Source organism: Salvia splendens, chromosome 20, assembly GCF_004379255.2.
Source record: "Salvia splendens isolate huo1 chromosome 20, SspV2, whole genome shotgun sequence".
Lineage (NCBI taxonomy): Eukaryota > Viridiplantae > Streptophyta > Magnoliopsida > Lamiales > Lamiaceae > Salvia > Salvia splendens.
In genome coordinates this window covers 1,776,553-1,802,198 of record NC_056051.1, presented here as the reverse complement: position 1 = coordinate 1,802,198, position 25,646 = coordinate 1,776,553, and the positions used below count along the sequence as shown (strand labels likewise).

Here is a 25,646-nt window from a genome sequence, read left to right as displayed (position 1 = left end):
AATAACGACACTATAATAATACGACCTGATAATACGATAAGAACCTTTAAATCTAAGTACACAATCTGATTTAAAATCCAGCAAACAACATAGAAAAAATCGATCATTCCACAAACACGACACGACACGACCACGAACCTAATTTAAATTTTAAAATAAATAAAAAATAATAATATTATAATATATTAATATTATTTCTTAACGTGTAACACGAACATGACACGAAATTTTCGTGTTGTCATCGTGTCGACACGATAAGGACACGAACCCAATAAACTTTACCCATACCCATTATTTTCGTGCATGTTCGTGTCGTGTAAAAAATTGTCAGCCCTAAGAATTGTAGATGCTTTAAATGATAGAGAATTGAATATGTTATTTTTTTATAAAAAATTTTTGTAAAAGTTGCCATTCATAATATTCAAAATTCTTTTGTTATTTATGAAAAATGAGTTTTTCTAACTTTTTTAGCAAACGTCCATTAAGGGCATTAGTAATGGGGCGCCCTATAGGACGCCCTATGCACCGCCACATCATCATTTTATTCTCTCACCCTTCCACCTGCAGTGGGGCGCCCTATAAGCCGCTCTTAAGGCCGCCCTAAGCATTTTCTTTATTTGAATATTTAAATAACTACAAAAATTGGAAAAAACTTTCATTTCATTTAAAATTAATACATTACAATACGAATAAAAAAAATACGCACTCTCAACGACGGCGATTACGGTCCCAAACTTCTTCAATCATGTCGTTCATGAGCTGAGCATGATCTTGTTGGTTGCGCATTGAGGTCTATCTAGATAGAACCTCATTGAAGCCCGTCGGTAATCCTCCTCGCGTTGCATTTCGGCTAAGCAGTCCGCCCTTGCGTCATTAACGGCACCGAATAAGGCTCGAGTCAAGGTTCTACCAACGCCATCTGAGGTACTCCAGTCGTCGTCGTGGTTTATTTTTGTTTGTGAGAGATGATCGAAATATTCGTATGGAAAGTGAGAGATGAGAGAAATGTTCGTATGAAAAATGGAATGAGAAACGAGGTTTAAATAGATAAAAATTTGAAAAAAAAACTAAAACGCGTTACATCGTCCGCGTCGCCCACAGTGGGCGGACGATGCATCGGGCATCGTCCGCATACCCACAGTGGCGGACGATGGCGCGCCCGAGACATCGAGCGGCCTATCGTCCGCCCCATTACGGATGCCCCCAACACAATAAAAACAATCATTTGAATGGTTACCCACTAACCATACACAATATTAATATATTATTTGCCACTAATTATTTTCAATAGTAAAAAATCATTTCTTAAACGACCAAATGATTTTTTCCTGATCAAGAATTTGTAGTATGATAAAAAAATTTGTAATGGCTATTTGATTTGATATTTGAATTAGCCCCTCCCCCCAATTTATTCAAATCCAGATAGCTAACGGCTGACAAAAGTAGAGATGAAATCTCCACTGCTTTCGCCGTGTCCCGCCACCGTCACCGTCCGCCGCAATCCACCTCGGAGAGCACGCCCAACCCCCTCTTCCGCCATCCCCTTCCGTGAACCGCTCTCCTCACCCTCTCTTTTGCGTGACATTTTCGCCACTGATGCCGCAAACCACAACCCTAACAATGCCCAACATATCAAACCCGATGATTCTTCAACCCCAACCATCCCCGAAAACCTCAAGGTATTCTTACGAATTCGCCCCCCCGTTATTCAGAAAACCAGCAGAACTATCGCAGAATCAAAAAACGCTTGGCCGAAAAATCCTAAGATCAATTCAAGGCCGAAGACGAAGAAAGTCACTGAAATCTGCTTACAACCGAACGACGATCTGCGCACTGTCACAGTCTCGACTCCGCAGCCGTTGCAAGAGATGAAGAGGATCAAATCGGAAGTGTATGAAGGGTTTTCGCGAGTGTTTCCTGCTGAATCATCTCAGGTTCATAAATTACTTAGGTTTTATACATATTGTTTTCGTGTTTAAATTAATGATAGCTGAATTGATCTCCTTTTTGTGGTTTGTTAGAATGATGTTTATGAGGAAATGGTGAAGCCTCTAGTTGACGATTTTTCTAAGGGGAAAAGTGGGATGCTCGCCGCCTTGGGACCTAGTGGTTCGGGGAAAACTCACACTGTTTTCGGGAGTGCCCGAGAACCTGGTATGGTACCACTTGCCCTTCGTCGCATTTTCAGTCAAGATGAGAGCAGCGCAGCTCAATCATCTAGGTGGACTTTTATTTCAGTTTCTTATAAATGTTGGGGAGAATAAAAAACACCAGTTATTGCTCATTAATTTCTGACTTATTATGTGCGCAGGGTCGTCTATCTCTCAATGTTTGAGATATCTTCGGAGAGAGGAAAGGGTGAAAAAATGATTGATTTGCTACATGATGGCGGTGATGTCAGCTTGCAACATTCAGTTCTCAAAGGACTTCGAGAGGTTACTTCTGTAGAGAATTGTTTCTCACTTTTATTGAGTAGTTGCTTTTGTTCATCTTGTCTTGAAATGAAAAGCCAAGAAATTGACAATCATGTGATCATTTTGGGTTGGCTTGTATTGTATAGGCTGTTGTTAATGATGCTCAGCAAGCTGAGTCTCTGATTGCACATGGAATGCTGAAACGAGCAACTGCTACAACAAATTCAAATAGTCAGTCAAGGTCTGTATTTCACACGTAACTTTCTTCTTATTACTTTTTAAGGCAAAACTGTCTTTAGTCTTAAAATTGCTTAGGCATATCAAATATTTAAGTGGGGTTAAAGTGACAAATCAAATAAGTTACTCTTAATATGATTAGTTTGCAATTTGCATGACTGATTGAATGTGAAAACTTAACTTCTTGTTCCCCTCAATTTGCTTTGTGGCAAAGTAGGATTAGTCAGGAGGAATAACATGATTAGTCTTAATATCTTTTCTATTTTTATCGAGCAATTCAAAGATAAGTTAATGATAAGATCAAGTTCAATTTATTAGTGGTAAATCGTAAATGTGAACTGAACTGGATAACAACTATTCCCACTTAGTTGAATCTTGGTATATTGGCTGTGTGTTGTATTCTTCTGTATTTCACTTCTGTTAGTTTCTTATGTCTTTTTTCATTGTCTGTTCCAACTTATACTTAAGTAGTTGTGCTAATGATGCTTCTCTTTGGTTTGAATGGTGCTGTAATTTTTGTAGCCGTTCACAATGCATCATTAACATACGGTGGGGTTCCAAGCAAGGTGGTGAAGAAGTTGATGGCAATGCGAACAACACAACATTGACAATTGTAGATCTTGCTGGAGCAGAGAGGGAAAAGAAGACGGGAAATCAGGTATTAGTTTAATTGATAAATTTCATGCAAATGTTGTATCACTGTAAACAACTAGGCTGTGAGTGTGTCTGATAGTTTCAAGCTTAAGAGCTCGTTAAAAAATTTAATGCTTGAATTCAAGCTCAAGTGCTCAACTTGCAAGCCCAGTTTTTCAAGCTCGAGTTTGACTTGATGGCAAACTCGTTAAGCTTCAGCTCAACTTGATAATTTACACATTGTGCTAAAGCATGTTGTATTCAAAATCAAGCCAAAATACAAAGCAAGTTACAATTAAATTGATCAAACCTAAATAATTTTTATTCGTTCATAACAAAAATATCACAACCTAAATAAGATTCATCTTACATGGCAGAGTTGAGTACTACCAGAACAAATAACCTAATTAAGACCTCATCACTGGTGTTCTGGGATAATAGTTGCCAATAAATATTCAATTAACAATACTCAGCAAAAAAATCATGGATTGAACTTGTGAAATAAGTTTAAGCATGATTAGGCTTGCGAGCCTTTGAGCCTGTTATCGTTGAGTTAGATTTCGAAGAGCACCACAACTATTTGCAGAGCTTGATTTGACTCGACTAACTTCGAGTATATTTCAATTATCTCGAGTCAATCCTGAGTAGATCAGGCTTGTCTTGCTTACACCGTAAGTGGAAATTAGCTATCTACCATTGAATTATGTGGATAACTTGGAGTGTGATGTTAAATAATAAGATGGTATTTTCTTATTTTCAAAAGTTCATCAGACTCACTATGATTTAATTTATTTTTTTGGATAAATTGCACAGTTTGATAATATCCTCCTGCTCTACTATATTTTTATTATCTCTCACTAAATATGATACAATTAAACTCATTTATCCTTCTTTTATGCATGATTTATAAAATTCCACTGAGGAGTAGTAGTTTTCTGAAAGCTTTGGGCTAGAATAACGATAGGCATTTTGAAATAATTATGCAAAGAAACTCAGGTCTTATCAATAGCACCCAAATCATTAAATTGCACACCGAGCTATATACTACTCTAGCTGTATCATGACGGTATCTTCCAATGCTGTGTACAACTCAAACTGATTTTTTGCTAATGGTATGGTTCCCATATTGTTTCTCAGGGGGCTAGATTGCTCGAAAGTAATTTCATCAACAATACATCAATGGTGTTCGGACAATGCTTGAGGGTATGAAATAAATTTGCATCCCTAGTATATCTTATTGTTTTGTTATACTATCCCTTAGCCCCTATTCTCACACATTGGATTCACACTTTTTCAGCTGTTAAGCATCTCATCCTCTATTCATTAAATTTTATATTTTATTTGCAGTCACTGTTGGAGCACCAGAAGAACCGTAATAAAACACTGCAGAAGCATTACAAAAATTCCTTGGTACTCTTAGCTACTACTCCCTCCGTTCCATAGTAATAGAGGCGTTTCTTTTCTACACGGAGATTAAGAAAATTGTTTTAGGTGAGTTAAGTAAAGGGAGAATAAAGTGAAAAATGAAAAAGGTAGAGAGATGAAGAGAGAATAAAGTAAGAGAGAGTAAAGTAGGTGTGGAGAAATGTGTTGACTTTTACTAAAAAGGGAAATGACTCTATTACTATGGAACGTACCAAAATGACAAAATGACTCTGTTACTATGGAACGGAGGGAGTAATTTAGTGACAGTTTTATTTGGAACCATCATATTTAAGAGCATGTACATTGTTTTACTTTGATCAGCTAACCAGATATTTGCGAGACTATTTAGAAGGCAAAAAGAGGATGACGTTGGTAAGTTATCCTGTTTTTGTGGGCTTGCTGTTTCATTTTTGCAACATTTATTGTTAGTGCTGTTTATCTTAAATATGATGTCCTGCAGATTTTAACCGTCAAACCTGGAGTAGAAGACTATCTTGATACATCATTCCTGTTGAGGCAGGCTTCACCATTTTCAAAAATAAAGTAAGCATCTTCATGTATCATTACTTTATAGGATCTTGGACTTTCCTTGAAATAGTTATTGTTTATTGGAACTAATGTAGGTTTAAAACTGTGGAGGAGACTGTAAATTTGACCAACAAGAGGCTCAACCAAGCATTGCCTCAAGCAGGGCAACTAAAGAAAATGAAGTTTGGCAGCAATGAAAATTCTTTGGTATATAGCATTCACAAGAAGCCAATTGTCTTTTACTATAAGTTTATATTACAGCTGTTATTTGATTAACTCAAACATTCCAGCAAATGTCTTCCTCTATTTCAAGTTTATCATGTCTATGTAGTTGACTTATTGTTATCTTTCAGATTACTGAAGGAAAAACTGACAGATGTTTCCCAGAAAATTTGCTCAAAGGTTGTATTAGTATTTTAGCTTTGTCCAATGTAGCCTAAATTTAAATCCCACTGCAACTTATTATACTAACCCTTTTATTACGTCTCGTTTTATGTTAAATCCTTATATGGTATTGTCTTGTGGACAGAGATTCCTGTTAAAGCAATTGAGGGTTCTGTTGATCAAGGCATTCAAGACAACGATGAGAACATAAATGTTCTTGCTCTATCCAATGGTATTTCTGGATTGGGGATTCATGAAAATATGTTAAAGGGAAATGTCAACAATCTTAAGGTAAAAAAGGACAGGGAGTACAGAATCATGCAAGGATTTTCAAAAGCATTGTGGAATGTTCTGAAACAGTACAAGGAAAAACTTGAGGTAATAGTTATATCCTTGAAAGAGAAGTTATTTTGGAAGCGAATTGATATTCTTATGTTTGGATTATTCTTTGAGGTAGTTAAATCCTTGAAAGAGAAATAATTTTGTAAATGAATTACTAATATTCTTATGTTTGGATTATTCTTCATCCAATACTTACCTTTCCAGATGCAATGTAATTCATTAATTTTTTACAATATTTCTCAACAGGCAGTGGAAATAGAAAACGGTCATCTCAGGGACAGCTTAGCCAATGAAAAGGCAAGAAGTCTGGACCTCAAGAATGAACTTACCAATGAAAAGACGAGGATCTTGGACCTGGAAAATGAAGTAAAGGAGTTGAAGACTCGATGTATTTGTCGTAAACCTTCAACTAATGTCTTGCAAGTGTCAACACATGGATCTGATTTTGATCTTTCAAACTATCAAATGGCTAAAACTCCGGAGGTACTGCAAGATCTCATACCTACCTTGTTTTTATATTTGTATCTCTTCCTTTTTTTAAAGTTCACGTGAAAGATTTCAAAAGACTCGGGAACAGATTACTGTAAATAACTAGGTTATACTTGACGTCGTGTTCTTTTCTGCCTTTGAGATTGGGGATTTGGGCTGTATTCTATTCTTAATTAATGATTGTATGGTTTGTTTCCAATTCTTAGAAAAAGCATGCATATCCAAGTCATTTGGAAGCATTTTTTTTTACCTAATGCTTCACTCTCCACCAAACTAATTTATTATCCTATATCCAAATAACTATGTGAACTTTTAAATTTTGTGATCTAAATTGCTTTGTAGTTGGTTCAATCTTTTGCCTCAACCCTTGATGTGAAATATTACTTGAATACATCTTTATTGCAGAATCTGCAATGCAGATACTATTAGTCTTTGAACGTGCTCGAATATGCCTTGTCGAATGTACCCGTTAAACTCGTTTGAAATTTCTTGATAAGAGATATCCTTTTCTATTTCACATATTATCTTCTTGTTCATTCTTAAATTTCTTGCAGGTGAAGTCAGACATTTTATCTCCTTCCATGAGAGGTTTGGAAAAGACTGAAAATGAGAATACAACCAATCCCTCAGTAAGCTATTAACATTTCTATTTAATACCACCTTATATTTCTCTTTATTAGATATTGAAACTAGTTTATTAATGATCAGGCTAGAGATTTGGTTGGAAGTTTTGCTTCTTGTTCAGATGAAAGCAATGAGCAACACCCACAGGTACACATTTTAAGCAAGTTCTCAATCATTTGTTTTTCCCGTTGAACTTTCTTGGGCAAGATTTTCCTACAACATTCTAGTTCATATTGTTTATAATGTGTCACACTTATCTGCAATTGCATATTTATCAGCAACTTGAAGATCTCAAAGAATGTAGTGTTGACACTGAAAATAAAAAGGGCTCGAGAGATACAACCACACCAGATACATGCTTCACAAATAAGGCACTTCTACTTCTACCTAGTACTAACAGCTCCCCAGAATTGGTTTGCTGTGAGGATATGGGCACAATGGATATCCCTTGCACAGCCATTCAGTCGACATTTGGGTCTGTCTGCATTAATCAGAAGTTTGAACAAGATGCCTTAAATATTGTGGCAGATGTGAAGAATTTGGAATCAGAGAGTGACCGTGCGCTGGACGGATCTTGTCTTGTGAATGTTTTTGAATATGAAAGCAATGGAAACTCCTATGACCTTGGAGATCTAAAAGATGCAAAAGCAAAACAGGAGCCAACTCAGTTGCAAAATTGTATGGAAGCAGCTACTCAGTCGACAAGTGGGTCCAGCTATACCAGTCACAAGTCTGAACAAGATGCTTTGAATATTGTGGGAGGTGTAAAGAGCTTGGAATTAGAGAGTGAATCTGCACTGAATGGATCTTGCCTTGTGGATTATCTTGAAAATGAAAGCAATAGAAACTCCCATGATCATGAGGATATGAAAGATGCAAAAACAGAAGAAGAGCTAACTCAGTTGCAAAATGGTATGACAAGTTCAGGTGTTATACAATTTCTTTCTTACGCATGCTAGATATGGAGTAATACTTTCTTCCTTGATCCGGACCTGATTCTTAATCTCTTTGATTGCGAAACACTAAATTTCCCTTTCATCTCTTATGTTTGATTACTTGGAAAATATCTTTGGAAGCTTCTAGCTTATTCCTTTCATATTCTGCACCCTTCTCAGTGATGCCAATTTTGCAGATAACGGGACATCATTGGTTGTGCAACAAAATCTTCCCATGGCAGCCCATTCACATGCTGACCTGAAGTCTTCTGAATCTTGCCAGATTGGTGACACAGATAATCATGCTAATTTTGCAGATAATGACACATCATTGGTTGAAGAACAAAATGTTTCCACGTCAGAGAATTTGCATTCAGAGAATTTGCATGCTGACCTTAAGTCATCGAGATCTCCTCAAAACGGTGGCAAGTGTTATCATGTGAAGGAAAAAGAGGATACAGTAAGTTTGATGCTTCAAGTCTTCGAAAGTTATCAAAATTGCATTCTTCTTTCTTCACAATCTATTTTATTATATATGCCTGTCTTTGGAAAATGCTATTCAGTTACAAGAATTTACGAGGTTAATATTTTGGATTTGTGTCTTTTCCAACAGACAATGCTTAGCCTTTGCTTACCATGGGAGACATTTACGAGAATTTTCTTCCGCTCCATTAGTCAAAATAAAGGTGTATAGCAATGACAATATATTAATTTCACCACGCTTCATCTTAGTCGTTCCTACTCAGTCATGAAGGATAACTCTAAAGTATTGTTATAGAATGTTACTCCACATTCATGCTAGAGGAAGTTAACTTTTATGGGTTCTATTTTAGGAGGGGGCCATTGGGGGAGCAAAAGGGATTAAACCTTATATTCTCCATCAACAAATGCATTATGTTACTACTAGCATCAAGCATAATGGAAAAAATGAAATGGAACAGACGTGTCAATGCATGTATCTCCACCATTCCTGAACTACTTGACTATACCTTCCCAAGAAATCTGCTGTAGTTCCATCTTACTCGGTTACTCCATTTAGTAACCACTAGTATCATTATTAAAGGTTACCTGGATTGTGTCTATTCCTTTATGTGAATCTCCTTGCTAAATGTTTGTGTTCATTATCGCAACTTGCAACACGGCAACCATTGCTCTCAGAGATATTTATTGTAAGCTCAATATACTCTTCACCTCTCACTTGCACGTACACTTGCAGCGTGGTAATGTAGCATGCAAATCAATAGCCAACCGGTGCTTTACTGCCTAATTAGAACAATCAAATATAGAGATATGTGGAAAAGTATAGAGACATAGTAGAGAAAAGTAGGTGTATTCATTACTCAACAAAGCCCATAAATATAGTACAATAGACTAAGCTAGACTATGTCATATAACTGATGTGGGATACTTATATTCTGTAGCTTGCCTGCATACTCTGATGTCCATATTTCTGTATACTTATACTTCAGCTTGCCCTCATGAAGTCGTGATTGAGGTGCATGTCTGTTAAATGGATAAACTTTAGAGTCCGTTGCTTCTAATTCTTACTTTTGACACTCTAAAATTGAGCTTTGTGCATGAAAAAACCTAATATACACACTTTTGATTCTGGAATGTGTTAAAGGATGTATTTATGCATTTCTAGAGCTAAAATTATGAAATTTTCAGTGTTTTTGGCTTTCGAAAAAAAATAACTGGTAATCTTGAACTATATGGTGGCAGCCGAAGCTACTGGATAGTATACTGCCAAAGGAAGGAATGGATGCCCAAAACAAGCCCAAATCTCATAAAGTTGCTTCTTGCAACAATCAGCTTACTAAGAAACCAAGAAGGTATTGATGGTTGATTTGTTGGAAGTCCTGTCGCTTCACATAGTAATAACTCATATCAATCACTTTTCTCAACTTATTCAGGAGACTGCAACCAGCTTCGTCTCTGTTGCTAAAGGATCTGAGCATGTTGGACATCAACGATGAAAATGACAAACCAAAGGTGAATTCACACTGTTTGTACACATCTCTTAACAGTAAAGCACATCAATGGCCCATGGTTCTTTTTAGATATTGTGCACATTATTATTCAGCATACATAAGATACTTGTTTCTTTCTTTGTATCGACAATGGCAACTATATAACTGCGATATATCACTTCAGGGAGCCAAGGCAGGGAAGAAAGTGACAACGGATGAAAAGAGCAGAACACAAGGCAGCTTATCTCTCCTTAATTTGCTTACGAAAACTTGATCAGTGAGATATAGTCTCATTCTCTAACTTTTCTTGTATGTACAGGCATATTTTGGAAACATCTGTTCTTTGAAGCCACAAAAGTCACTCTTCACCTTCTTACAGATCATCATTTTGTTACATAAAAAAAATAGTCATCTTTACATCTATTTATTTGCCTTTATTGTTTTGTCATATAATGGTTCTTGTGCTCTAAGAACTCAGCTTCATATATTATGACAAATTTTCTGACATGCTGTTTTAGAATGCATGAGGAATTCTGATAGTGATTTTCTGTTGTTTTAGTTTATTGTTTTAGATGTTTGATTGCTAATCTTCAGGTAGAGTGACTCAATATCGAATGAGCTGTAATTCTTCCTTTTCGTGTTTGAAATTGATATTGATTCTATCAAGATTAGACATCAATAGAAATATCAACATGATTAACAAGATATTATTTGGTGATGTTTTCAATTGTCAAAAGATGTGGTGGCTGAGAAAGGCTTGTGGATGATGAATTCGAAATGTATAAAATCTGCTATGAAGAGTGTTCACATACTCCATGTGAAGTAGTCTTATAAACTTATCCCTTTTTATTGAGATCTTTTCAAACTTAGAGTAAGAAAAGAAACAACTAATAAAATCAACTCATTTGTCATTTTTTTGAAGGAATGATAAAATCATTAAATCTGATAAATTATGAAGTTTAATTTATCTTAATTGTCTCCTTCATGTTCAAAACGATGTCTTCTAGTGGCATGTACATGGCTTTGTTTCATTAAAATTAAAAAAAAAAGAATGAAAAGTTCAAGAAAAATACTTCATTTATTGAAATGTTATAGAGTTGAGTATAACAAAATAAACATCATTTGTATATTAGCAAAATATTTGAAAATTTGAAATTTTGTCATTTAATATTCCATTTTCATACCTTATTTGTGTTGCTAGAATTTAACTAGAGTTTGTGATATAGATATCTATTTTTTGCGGCTCCTTCCAATCATGAGGCAAGGCGATAGGATTTTGTATATTATGATGTTTAATATACCATTCCATTCATTATGTAGGGTATATTTGTAACATAAAATCTCTTTGAATTTTAATCAAATTTGGTAAATGTCAACATTTAACTCCAACTTTAAGGGGCCATGAATCTGTCGGATATATATCGTCTTCTTTTAAAGTTCTTTGTCCAAATTTACTATACTAGTATTAATTTTAATCCAAACACGTACATTTGAATTTCTTTATTTTTGTAACTATTTTGACTATATGGTTCAATGAAACGGGAATAAATTATATGTGCTTTTGTGTGTTGTAGAAGTATATATTTATATATATGAACGCATAAAAATGATTTTTGAGGGGCAAGTGAAAACAATTGGATAAGATGAGGAGGCAAGCTAGCCCTGATCTCATCTCATGTATTTTTCTAGAACATGTTTGTGCCCATGGATAATGTTTATATGGTTTTTTGATATATATTTGAATGAATGGCATGGTATATGTTAGTACTTTATACTATTATTGCTTGATTTTTTATACTACCATTAAAATAAAATAAAAGTGTGACGTGTGGTGTCATATACAACATTTTACAAATTACTGATATTTAATTTGAATAATCTCAAGTATGCAAGCCTCTTTTGTCCAGGTTTTCTGGTAAGTGGTTATAACAATAAAGCAAAAACATTATCCTATGGTTTTAATATTAAATAAAAATGACAATATCCAATAAAAACGTGCATTTTTTATGTGTACTTAATTATTTACAAGTGGGATTTACATTAACCGTCGACAATTATGACTTGTAATAGAATGAGAAGAAAAAAGCGCAGCCGCAATATCACTATCTTAGCCACAAGGTTTTTATTCCCCCAATATTGACTCAAACATAATAGTAAGTTTTGAAATTCTCTAATTTAGTGTGAACTATTGTTGCACATTCTCTTTCTCTACACAGATAAATCTTTAAAATACTTGATTAACAAACTGTTAAAACTCTAAATTCTGTCTCATGTCGACTTGATGAAGATCCTATCTAATCTATATAAGTGTGGATAACCCTCCCTTTATAAGGTCTTTTAAGGGGTGAGTTGTCCATTTCTAATATGTATCAGATCGGGCCCAAGTTGATGATTGTTTTCTCTTTATCTCTTATCTACCTCACGACTGGAAGACCAATGTCCTTTCCGGCTCACATCGATGATGGTTCTCTTATCTTGCCTACCCACGTGAATGACCCATTTCTAATGCTAGAATAATTCTGGTAGGACCCTTCAAATTCTTAAATAGAATAATAACATTTTTAATGCTACCCAAAATCCAAAATTAAACATGAAAATGACTCTAAATATTGTGAAAATTGTGCAATAAGTGCACAAGATTTATTATAAAAAGCCAAATTGATAAATAACCATGATTCACAATTAATTTATAGCTCGTCCTGCAACTTTAAGAATTGTCCGAAAAATCATGATATTTTTTTTTTTGCAATTATCTATGTCAATTTTTTTGGCTGAAATTATAATATAGCAGCCGTAAAAAATCATATATGGATGTCAATTGCTATAATCCTTATTCTTGACTTGAGAATTGACGACATATCAACTTTGGATGCGACATAAGTCTTAATATGAGTGGACGAATCACAAACGAGATATATGAGCCGCTTATAAGTCGTGACATGGAGCGAATAACGCAATATATGAGTGTGAAATGTCATTTGATAAGTTAGATAAAATTCTTCATAATTTAAAAATTCAAGAAGATATTCAAAATAGACAAAACTCAAAAAATATGATTCAAATTAATGTTGCATGCATGGTTGGAATAAATTAACTTTAATTTGCATTCCTTCCCTATATATACGCCCACCACCCTATCCCAAATTCTCAACCCCTACAAACTCCTCCTCCTCTGTTTCTTCTCATTCTCAAACTTCATCTTCTACATCACAACTAATGGGAAAGCTCTACTTCCATATTTTCTTCCTAATTCTTTCTAATTCATTAATAGCAGGTAATTATACTTGACTAGATTGAATCATACCAAAACTCTTATCAATTCAATTTCTAACGATTACTCTATTTTTTATTTTTTTTTGTATCAGAGGTGTATTCAACAGCAACATTCACATTCGTAAACAAATGCAAGTTCACTGTGTGGCCTGGCATTTTGTCCAACGCCGGAATCTCGCCGCTCTCCACCACCGGCTTCGCGCTAAACACCGGCGAATCCAGGATCATCAACGCGCCGACCGCCTGGGGCGGCCGATTTTGGGGGCGCACGCACTGCTCCGAAGATCCGACCGGAAAATTCTCCTGCGCCACCGGCGATTGCGGCTCCGGCAAGCTCGAATGCGCCGGCGGCGGCGCCGCCACGCCGGTTACCCTCGCCGAATTCACTCTCGACGGCGACGCCGGGAAGGATTTCTACGATCTCAGCCTCGTCGACGGCTTCAACCTGCCGATGCTGGTGGCGCCGCAGGGAGGCTCCGGCGCGAACTGCAGCAGGGCGGAGTGCGTGGCGGATCTGAACGGCGATTGCGCGCCGGAGCTGCGCGTGACGAGCGCCGGCGGGGAGGGGGTCGCGTGCAGGAGCGCGTGCGACGCGTTCCGGAGCGAGGAGTACTGCTGCAGCGGCGAGTACGGCACACCGGCCGCGTGCAAGCCGTCGCAGTACGCGGAGACGTTCAAGCGCGCGTGCCCGCAGGCGTACAGCTACGCGTATGACGATCTCACCAGCACCTTCACCTGCATCGGCGCCGACTACATCATCACCTTCTGCCCCTCCCCCAACACCAGGTTTATTTACCAAAATACCCCTTCTTTCTTCAATAAGGAATTATTTGGGTGATTAATTAAGGCCAGCCTGTTTTCCTTCTTTAGAAATAGTAAATGGCAATAATTAATTAGAGAATAATGAATATTAATGAGTGTACGTGAGAATAATTCGATTGATTTAATAATCATATCGGATCCCGACCTTTTCATAAATGGGACAACGATTATTATGTATTCATAATTAAATTAAATAAGAGTAAATTCAGCTATTTTGATTCGTGTCTTGGAATTGCAAATTTTGGCTTTGCGTTTTGTTACCGTTACGGTATTCAGCCAATAGCAGGCAAGCACGTGGCTAACCTGTCACTGCACTAAAAGTAAATTACCTGCAAAATAAGTATCCGTTTTAACATTTTTACTCACTGCACTATGGGTTGTTTTTTTCATTAATATATTTATTTACTTATTGTGGCAGTCAAAAATCTACATCCGGGTCGGGCGGCGGGCAGAACCCGGTATCGGCGGCGGGCGGCAGCAATACACCATTCGACGGCAACATGGTGTACGAAGGTGCGCTGGACGTGAGCTCTGCAGCGTCCACGTGTGCGCACGTGGTGGGCGGAGGCGTCGCCGTCGTGGCGGCAATGTGGCGGTTGAGCCAACTATACTAAATCCTTTCTTTCCGAATACGGGTATGGGCCGGGGCGGGGGAGTCGTGATCATGCGTGTGGCCCATTTGACGAGGCGCTGAGTCACCCGATTCGATGTTGAAAATTCGTAAATGGAAATTAAATTGAAAACAATTAGTTTAGTGTTAATTAATCGTAGAAGAGCTCACCACAGAGGGATTGTTTCCACACGATTTGGTCGTTGGGGCGATTTTTTTTAGGAATTTATTATTGAAATTGGGGGGATAGTGATTGGTATTCATTTGGGCAGATTGGAAAAATAGTTTATAAAATCGAGATATTATATATAAAGATATTTTTAGTGTTCAGATTTTTATACTACTAATTCTTTCTTTATTCGTTCATGGTTGTGTGCATTAGAGCATCCACAACGGTGGCATCTGTCGCCACGGCCGTCCGCGCTGCTGGCACGGACGCTACCCGCCGCCGCTGCGCTCGCGCCGCTGGGATTCGTCAACGGCATAGCCGTTGTGTTTAAATTTTTTTTTAATTAAAAAATCAGTTTTTAATTAAAAAAATCGATAAAAAATAAAAAAAAAATTCACTTCCCAAAAAAAAAATTGGTATTTATTGTGGTTTTTAATGAAATTTAGTATTATGGAAATGTTTTTGTGTAATTGAATTTTAAATTAATTGTGCTCGTCCTTGCGGAAGAGCACAGCTGTGGGTGTTGTGCTCTTGCCAGAGAGCAGACAGAAAAAGTGGGGTCGGGCCCACAACCGTGCCGCTGGCAAGAGCACGGTTGTGGATGCTCTTATTGTTGGAATGCGAAATGATAGTGAGTAGTATTAAATCGTCGGATAAAATGATTCAATTAATCAAATATTTATGTTGGACTGGTGGCGGTGGGGTGGTGGTAGATGCTAAACATAAATTGGCTTAAATAGTCAGTTGCAATACTTTTAAATTTTTTACCAATTATGATTTATGCATATATTATGCTAAGTACTGTTGCAATACTTTTTAATTTTTTACAAATAATGATTTATGCATATATTATGCTAAGTACTGTGATCATTGATGAACACATGATTTTGATATTGGGGGTTCCAATATATTGGCAACAATTGTTGTTTTTTTTTAAATAATGGTGTAGCCAAAAGTTGCAACTAAGATGCACATGAGTAATGAGATAAAAATAATTTAATGATATGAAAACTCGAGATATGTATATATTTAATATTATTAATTATGCATAAATTTTGAAATAAGTAAATAATGAAGTACTCCATCCGCCCCACCATAAATTTTTTTTGTGTATAATAGTTGTAGAAAAGTAAAAAAAAAACATCAAAAAAATAGAAAAAAAATAAAATAAAATTATCAATTATAAAAATATCATAAAATGCTTTTAAGAATAGTGAAGTTGCTAGCCTTGCCGCTTACCACTTGTGCAATTAAATGAAAACATAATTAGAACGAATATACTCCCCCAGTTCCATAATAGTGGAGACATTTCTTTTTGGCACGGAGATTAAGAAACATAGTGTTAAGTGGGTTAAGTAAAGGAAGAATAAAGTAGGCAATGAAAAATGTAGAAAAATGAAGAGATATTAAAGTAAGAGAGAGAAAAATAAGTGAGAAGAAACATGTTGACTTTTACTAAAAAGGAAATAACTCTACTACTGTGGAACGTACCAAAATGACAAAATGACTCAATTACTATGAAATAGGGGAGTAGAATATGTAGAGTTAATTGAAATTATTGGGGGGGGGGGGGAGTTGGGGGTTTATGGATCCCCAAGAGCCAAGACCCTTCCTTAATAGGTCGCCACTTACTATGATATTCGAATTCCTATATCAACACTATCGTGGTTGTGACTGCTGCTAAGATAAGATGAGTAAACACTCAAATTTTAACTAATAAGTTTACTAATCAATAGACTATTAAAGTTGACAAACTAGTAGTAAAATATTTCTTAGGTATGTTCATTTTGGGATAAGATTTGGTTCAAACTGCAAACTGTTGAACTTAGGTTTTTTATTCTTACTGCAATGGTCCAAGTCTATTTTAGTTATGAAGCTTATTTATGTTTGCAAGGTACTAGCAAAACATAACCTAGACACTTTTTCACCATCAAGTTACAATGCATAATACATGGACTCATTTTAATTTATAAGTGTTTATTTGAATAACATAATAAAAAAAGATATACTCCCTCTTTTTTTTTATATAGAAATAGATCGATTTTTTTTTCGTTGGTCCCATATAAATAATCCATATCCATTTATAGAAATATTTTCCCCTTCTCTCGTACTTTACCAATTACACATTAAAACCTGTGTTATCCTCAATTAACCTATGTAACAAACAAATTCTTCTATAGTAAAACTGAAAAAAAATAAGATTTTTACAATACAAGAAGCTTGAATCATATCAATACGACAATAAGTACGTACCCAAGATACTTGATTTACAATTGGTTTATTTATTACTTTTAACGTAATTTTTTTTCATTCAATTATGTTCGTTTAATTCGAATGTAGACAAAGTCCCGTTTCTACACTACATAAGTTTTTCCATATATTAGTAAAGAATTATCACAATAAGACCATCCGCAATGGGCGGACGATGGCACGCCCAATGACGCGCATCGTCCGCCCCCACTGTGGGTGTGTGGCATAGGCCGCGGACGATAGTCGCAGCCTATGCTTCGGGCGCGACTTAAATCGCGGACGATGGCCATCGTCCGCCTCATTGCGGACGCAGCGGACGATGGTCGCGGACGATGGCACGCGGTTTCATTTTTTTATATAAATCTCGTTTCTCATTCAGTTGTGCATACGAACATATCGACTATCTCTCAACATATTCTCTCTCAACATCCAACGAAAATGAATCCCGACGAAGACACCAATAGTTCTAGTTCGTCTGATTCCGGTCGTTCGATTGACGAAGCATTAGATGCAGCCGTTGAAGAGGCCATGGCGGCATGCTATTCGCAAATGCAGCGCGAGAAGGCGGCGGCTGCAGCGGCGGGTGAGCAAGTCCATCGTCCTATTCGACCTAGGACGTATGTCCGACGCAACCACGAGGAAGCTCACAGGCGTCTGGTTGAAGACTATTTTGCCGATCAACCACGTTGGGGCCCGACTGTTTTCCGCCGCCGGTTTCGAATGTCGAGGTACCTTTTTCTCAGCATTGTTCATACATTGTCTTCACGTGAAGAATACTTCACGTTTCGGGAGGACGCCATCGGGAAACCCGGCCTTACACCATTGCAAAAGTGCACGACTGCTATTCGTCAGTTGGCATACGGCACCACGGCGGACCTTTTTGACGAGTACCTCCACTGTGGGGAGACTACAGCTCGCGAGTGTCTGAAGTACTTTTGTCGGGGGATAGTAGAGGCCGATGGCGACACATATTTGCGCAAGCCGACTGCCACTGATTGCCAGGGTTTGATGCAGATGCACGAGACGGTGCACGGGTTTCCTGGGATGCTCGGGAGCATCGACTGTATGCACTGGCAGTGGAAGAACTGTCCTAGGGCGTGGAGAGGCCAATTCACAAGTGGATACAAGGGCAGCCACCCGACGATGATACTCGAAGCCGTCGCTGACTATCGGCTTTGGATCTGGCATGCTTACTTCGGCGTAGCCGGGTCTAACAACGACATCAACGTCCTCAACTCGTCCACTCTCTTCACCGACCAATGTAACGGCAAAGGCCCGGCCATAGAGTTTACTGCCAACAGACGCCAATACCATATGGGGTACTACTTGGCCGACGGCATCTACCCGATTGGTGAGAAGAGGGTTTTATTTGCGCAAAAGCAAGAGTCGGCGCGGAAGGATGTAGAGCGGGCATTTGGGGTGATCCAATCAGGGACGGATCCATATGAGCATCACAAGGGGCAATTGCCCCAGCTGAAAAAAATTATTTATACTATTTTGATTATTAATTTTTAAATTTTTCGAAATATCCTCTATATATGCCCCTTCTCTAATTCTTAAAATATCTTTATATGTATTTTTGCCCCACCTATATAGAATTCCTGGTTCCGTCCCTGGATCCAATCACGGTGGGCAATTGTGAAAGGGTCGGCTCGTTTCTGGTACAAGGAAGTCATCGCCGATGTCATATATGCGTGCATAATCATGCACAATATGATAGTCGAGAGTGAAGGCGGAAGCATCACCGATTGGAATGACGACGACCGTGCATCTAGCTCTGCCGGCACATCGACCGAGACACCCGATAGAGAGTTACCGTTAGGTTTCGATGAGGTTTTATCTAGGCAGGCCTCAATGCGCAACCAACAGGAGCATGCGCAGCTCATGAGCGACATGATTGAAGAAGTGTGGGCTCATAACCGCCGTCGCTGAGTTTGCGTTTTTTATTATTTCGCATTGTAATGTATTAATTTTTATTAAATGAATGAAGTTTTTAAAATTCGTATTTTAAATGTATTTTAGTTTTTTTTTTAAATTCGTATGTATTTTGTAAATATTACAAAATTGATGATGTGGCGCGCTTTAGGGCGCCCACTGCAGGTGGAGAAGAAGGGGGATAAAAATGCTGACGTGGCGCGCCATAGGGCGCGCCTTAGGGCGCCCCACTGCTGATGGTCTAAATACTAGCTACAATGATAATTTGGTCGTAGAGTTGCGTTAGTGTGCTAACTAATTTACAGTAATAACTAATAACTTTCAATATTGGGTATTAAAATTATCAACACAAAGACATAATTATATCAATACAACATGTAAATTTAAATATCAACACAAAGACATAATTTATCAACACAAGAAAGATGGATAAATTTTTGTCTTTGTATTGATATTTTTAACATACAAAATTGATATTTAGTTATTACTATAAAAAGTTAGTATTATCACCCACCTTTGGTCGTAAACCTAATTAATAATTATCAGGTTCACTGATGGAAATCATAACAGTGTGACAAAATGTTACTTTAATTGCAGGTGATTGTTTATACTAAAATTATAATTTTATTTAATTTATAACAGACTAAAACTTGGATAGTTGGACGTATATTGATTGAAGGTGAAATATATTATAATATTGCATTCTCTATGATAAAGTGGTGCTAATTAATTTGTCGTGATATCTAATTGAAAATGAATTTAGTTCACATAATTCATTTTTGTTTCTCCTAATTAAAAATGACCAATCATGGTTTTACACATCAATGACATCGCCAATCATATTTTAAGAATATGGTTGGATGACTGGATCCAAGAAAACAAAGAAAAATAATTGGAAGGATGAGTAACGTGTCACCTTGTGACGTACCCATTTTGTTTATAGCACAGTACATGCTTCACAACACAAATGATAACAGTTTTGGATATTACTCCTCCGTCCGCCATTAGAAGTCTCATTCCTTGGCAGCACGGATTTTAAGAAAAATTGATGGAAAAAAGTTAGTGGAATAAGGGTCTCACTTGTATATATTAGTTTTAAATGAAATGTGAGTGAAATGAGTTAGTTGAAGGTGGAACCCTAATACCACTTATGGTAAAAGTGAATCGAGACTCCTATTCGGAGACGAACTAAAATGGAAAAACGGGACTCCTATTCGCGGACGGAGGGAATATTAATTATGGATGAATTTAAAGGTGACGAACTATCACAATTTGGTAAAAGACAATTTTTTCTAGGCAAACGTATATAGTATTAGTATGATCATTATTCTCTTTTATGTGATTTAAATTTTTACTCTAAAGATGGTAATATTTCAGGGCATTTAAAATGAGATTCATTTCAGTACAAAATGAGTTACTACAATTCAATTTGTTAGTAGTTATATTATCTAATCACAAGCCTTAGTTTCTGCAATAATAACAGTCTCTTTTCAGTTCATTTTAGTTTGTATTTTATCCAGTGGCGGAGCCAGAGATTTCATAATGGGGGGTCCAAAATTAAACTTCAAAAAAAATTACATAAATTAAATTATAAAGTTCAAAATGTAAAAGTCAAATGCAATCACATCATAACATTTGTCTTCTATTCTTCATCTTCTGAAACCGCTGCATAATAGTTTCATTGGTAACTTTAACAAACACATCCTTTTCGATGTAAGGAACTAAGCAATCATTCAATAGTTGGTCTCCCATGCTATTACGTAGAGAAGTCTTGATGATCTTCATTGCTGAAAAGGCTCTTTCTACTGATAGTGGCAACTGGTAAGATCAATGACAACTTAACTAATGAATAAACCATTGGAAAAACTTCATGTTTCCTTGTAGAAACCATCTTTTGAGCAAGACCACTGATTCCTGATATTTGTGAAAACTTTTCATCTATGCGCACATCGAAAATAAAGTTCTCAAGTTGACTTTTAAGCTCGGACAAAGCAACTTCAGAAAATTCAGAAGGATAATACCGTGCAAGACGAAGCAGCTTCTCCAAATCAAATGCAGAAAATAAATCCCTAGGATCAAAACATGACATGCATAAAACTAAGTCTGTGTTGACTTCATCAAAACGTTGATTCAACTCTTGAGCTTGCAAGTCAATAACAGAACAAAAGAGCTCAACTCGATAATAGTGGAGATTCTTCATTTTCTCAGCTCTACGTCTTCCTTTTTTTCGAGCTACAAACTCATCTTCCATGTCAAGCACATCCGGTTCATATTTGCTACAAAACTTAGAAACATCATGATTACGTGGTTGACACGGACCTTTAAGTAAGTAAGCTCTGCGAACTTGTTCTATTAAATTTGGTGGATAACTCATTATATCAGGTCGTTCTCCTTGATCACTTGGAAGATTCTCTAAATCAACCTTACTTTTATCTTCATTCGATAATTCTTGAGGTTGAAGAAGTGAAGGTTCAACTGATGAAGAATCAACGGAAGAAAGTTTCTTGAAATAACGATCCATATACCTACAAAAATAGTCAACACTGATTAAGTTCAAAATATTTGATATTTTCTGTATGCAAAACTATTAACACACACATCAAATAAAGAATTGGAGTTATAAAATTCCAACTACAGAACCACCGTAGTCCGTAGCCATTAAATTACATAAGCTATCTTCTTTCTCCCCCTTTGAATTATTATTGCAGCCAAACAAAAAATAACCTATGTAGAATTAATTGAATTATATTTGAGTTTTGAATATACCTAGTTCTAGTTTACCAGATTTCAGACTTGGAACGACATAATGAATACGCTAAATTCAGACTTGGATTGGAACGGCAGAATGAATACGCTAAATTAAGAGGCACGATTCATATATATTTTGCTGAAACCTATCTCTAATATTATATTTATTATAAATTATAATTATTGTGAAATTACTAAAATACCCCTAAGTTTTTTAAGAATTAGTGGGGGGACCATGGGCCCCCCGGCCCCACCCTCCCTCCGCCACTGATTATATCCATTCCATAAAAATATGTGCACTTTCTATTTTCGTCCGTCCCACAAAAATATGTGCATTCCATTTTTGGAAAGTTATATCAATTCAATAATATAACTCTATTTTAAGAGCACCCGCACCAGTGCTCGCTGGGACGGACGCCATCCGTGCCGTTGGCGCGGCAACGCGCTGTCCGCCGCTGCGCTCTCGCCGCTGGCACGGCGCTGCTCGATGCCTCGAGCACGTCCGTGCCGCTGAACAGGCGACGTGACGCGTTTCTATTCGCCAACGGATTATCCGTTGAATTTTTAAAAAAAATTGAAAATAATACTAAAAATTTTAAAAAAATATTTTCAGATTTCCAAAAATATAGCCGTTTTATTATCGTTTTTTTTAATTTTTTTGATTTTTTTATAATTTTTTTAAATCCTTAAATCATCTATAAATATACACATTCATCATCCATTTTTCACATCAAATTATCTCTCATTCATATTTTTTCATACAACTCATCTACATCTTCCTCTCTCACTCAAACCCTCTCTAAAAAATTCGGCCACGAGTAGTGGGTTTTTTAATTTTATGAATTTAATTTTGTAATTTTAAATTTTTAGGATTTTAATTATGTAATTTTTAATTTTTAGGATTTTAATTATGTAAGTTTTATTTTTTTGTAATTTGTAATAGTATTCCGGGTATTTTTAATGCATTTTAATATTGTGGACATGTTTTTATTTAAATTGAATAATAGAATGGTGGGACCCTTGAGCATGTCCTTGCGGAAAAGCATGGATGTGAGTGGTGTGCTCTTGGGGAAGAGCATGGAGTAAAAAATTAATAAAATTGGGTCTGGGTCTACATTCATGCTCTTGCCAAAGAGCATGGATGTGTATGTTCTAACTACCATTCTCATATCTCCTACTTTACCATATCATTCTCCTCATTTATCTTACTTTATCAATTTTTCTTAATTCTCGTGTCATTTCATCCGCTCATATTTTTATGGGACGGATGGAGTATTTATTAAAGTTTTGATAATTATAAATTCATAATAAAATAATTTAAATTCCTAAATTACCATATTTCTATAGCAAATCACTTAACTTCCTAATTTATATAAGAAAAAATCTTAAATTACTCTAAATTACCCTTCGTTGTCGCGTCCTCGTAAATCGTATTTGGAGTGAGAAAATGACATTTGTGGTGCACGAAGTATTTATAGAAGACAAAAAGCAAAAAAATTTATTAAAAAAAAAGAAAAATCGAACCAATAGGCAAAAACAAGGTAATAATACCATGAACTTAAAAAGAAATTTAAAAAGAAAAAAATGACACTCGTAGAAGTGCCATGAAATGATCGAGAAGCCCGACTACGAGCCACCCGTGGGATAAAATCATGGCCTCGGATGGATGGAGGCGGCTCGGCAGTAGCGTCACGTTTCTATAAAAAGCAAATCAATATAATTGACAGGTTTGAGACTAATTAATTAATATCGACGTAGGAGATTCTAAGATTGTTTTGGAGTTATAACATATGATATTTGAATTAGACATTGAGTGTGCATGTAGTCGATGATCTAGATTGTCCGAGAGTAAGTTTAAAATACATTAGTGATCGTTTTTATAATCCCAGTTGTCCAGAAGATATTTGAAATATTAGTTGATCGAACTAGAATTGGTGAAATTAGTAACCTAGAATTTTCGATTCTGCTTGTTCTATTCCTGCCTTTGACATGCTTTATTTTAATTACATGTTTATAAGTTGAGAAGTTTCGTTTGAATGCGAAATTTGAGAAACTGATGTTTAAAGGTTAAAGTAGAGAAAATAAATATGAGTGGGAAAAAAGAGTAAAGTATAAGAGAATAAATTATTCGTAATAAAGGAAACTACTCAAACTCTAGTTTGACTCTACTAAGTACTAACCTTAAGCTTGTATTAAGTTTGACTCTAATCAAACTTATTTCATTCTTAACTAAGGAAGTGAATTTGGATAACTATTATAAATTCACGATACGCTCTCTACACTAATTTGATTCATGAATAAAACTTCAAATTTTTTTACTCAATTATACTTGTGATGTGCATGTAGTCTTTAATTTTTCGACAGTACTAATGCTGTCGTTCAGAAATAATCGTGATGATTAATATGTAACGACGAAATAAACTTATACCCAATATTAATTGATCCAAAGGGCGTTCCTATGTTTTCTCAATATACTCCCTTCGTCTTAAAAGTAGACTAATTTTACCATTTTAGATCGTCCTTCGAAATTATACCAAGTTTAAATATAGAAAGTTTTTAACAAATAATAATCTTACATATCATTTATAATGTGAATCGATCTCATAATCCATTAATACTTTGTCTATACTACATTTTCCTCTTATCTCTCTTACTTTACCAGTTGCACATTAAAATCGTGTAATTTATAAGTTTGTCTATTTTTTTTAGGACGAAGGGAGTATTAATTACTTAACTGAGAAAAAATTCTACTCATGCATACATAATCTTTTCTTTTATACAATTGCATGGATAAAAAGCACTGTTATCCTATTTTTGAATAATATTGCTCTCTAGAAGTTCTTGTAAAAGATGAGAGATCTTTCCAACATTCTTAATCAATCACAATCACTTTTGATCACTTACAATATGATCACATGTGTGTGTGTTTCTCTGGTGTCAGTCATCTCTCTTTCTAATGAACCTACCTTTTTTTGACCTTTTTCATATTTGCTGAATTTGATAGGAGATTGCTGCATCATAAAGAAACATGAATTCGTTAGCAACAAAAAAGTGGTCAAGAAAATTATTAATTGGATATTCAACTCTCTGTTTGTGTGTCCATATCAGCGAGCTTGCTTTACGAATCATTAATCAACTCCCATGTAAAAATAGCACATGCTTTGTTATACCTTTATCCTCCCTGCTTATTTATAGTACTACCTTTTTCATGGATTATTCTTATCGGTAGTTCCATAATATCTGCATGGGAAACATGTATGACAACTAGGATTACATGTATGATAAAGATTTGTATCAGTCCTAAATCTAAATTCGAAAAGATTTAAAATAAAGAGTGGGAGTTGATGGACAGAAAAATAAAATGATGAGCGCTATTTGGCTGTCGTTGTCGAAGGATATGACGTATCACACGACTACTTCAACGATGTAGACCTTGGAAGAGATATTTCAGAAACCATCCACGATGAATAATGTACATTAGATAAGACGATTGTTTATGTACGAAATGTCAGAAAAAACTGGTGCAACAACATCTTGACGAGTTCAACGTGACGGCGCGCAATTGAATTCGGTTGATGTCAAATTCGCCAATGATATTCTTTTGCTATCGTCCCTTTAAGAAAGTTAATCTTCCCTTTTAGAAAGTTATACACATGTTATAGTATAGAGATGGTTGTGATATATTCGTATTTTAAATTTAGTATAAAATCATGTAGGATCAAGGTTTGAACGGGAAGAGGAGTCACAGGTTCAATTAGATTATACGTCTTAATCAGACGTGTATAAATCACACTTTTAATTTTACATGTCGCTTGTGCATCTTTGTTATGTATTGTATTTAAATAAAGTGAATTCCAA

At 36.1% G+C, this 25,646-nt stretch overlaps 2 protein-coding genes across 4 annotated transcripts; both read left to right on the top strand.

Annotated features, from left to right (window-relative positions):
• The first annotated feature begins 1,403 nt into the window (after positions 1-1,403).
• Positions 1,404-10,520, top strand: LOC121782398 (kinesin-like protein KIN-6). 3 transcript variants are annotated; one of them, XM_042180214.1, is made up of 21 exons: positions 1,406-1,934; positions 2,022-2,221; positions 2,312-2,435; positions 2,561-2,655; positions 3,174-3,309; positions 4,422-4,487; positions 4,632-4,694; positions 5,031-5,081; positions 5,170-5,252; positions 5,333-5,444; positions 5,591-5,639; positions 5,767-5,999; positions 6,210-6,446; positions 7,007-7,081; positions 7,161-7,223; positions 7,355-7,988; positions 8,209-8,471; positions 9,734-9,843; positions 9,925-10,003; positions 10,166-10,217; positions 10,301-10,520. In XM_042180214.1, exons 1-21 carry the CDS (start codon positions 1,449-1,451, stop codon positions 10,378-10,380), a joined length of 3,291 nt encoding a protein of 1,096 aa, XP_042036148.1. In that variant the 5' UTR covers positions 1,406-1,448; the 3' UTR covers positions 10,381-10,520. The 3 variants fall into 3 exon arrangements, with proteins under 3 accessions (XP_042036151.1, XP_042036148.1, XP_042036149.1); XM_042180215.1 differs by having other exon boundaries at positions 10,166-10,520; XM_042180217.1 differs by lacking the exons at positions 9,925-10,003; positions 10,166-10,217; positions 10,301-10,520 and adding an exon at positions 8,625-8,697 and having other exon boundaries at positions 1,404-1,934; positions 9,734-9,778.
• Positions 10,521-13,108: 2,588 nt separating this feature from the next.
• On the top strand, positions 13,109-15,016 carry LOC121782399 (thaumatin-like protein 1b). Its single transcript, XM_042180218.1, has 3 exons — positions 13,109-13,255; positions 13,347-14,040; positions 14,495-15,016. The coding sequence occupies exons 1-3, from the start codon at positions 13,198-13,200 to the stop codon at positions 14,688-14,690; spliced, it is 948 nt and encodes a 315-aa protein (XP_042036152.1). The 5' UTR covers positions 13,109-13,197; the 3' UTR covers positions 14,691-15,016.
• Positions 15,017-25,646: the final 10,630 nt, after the last annotated feature.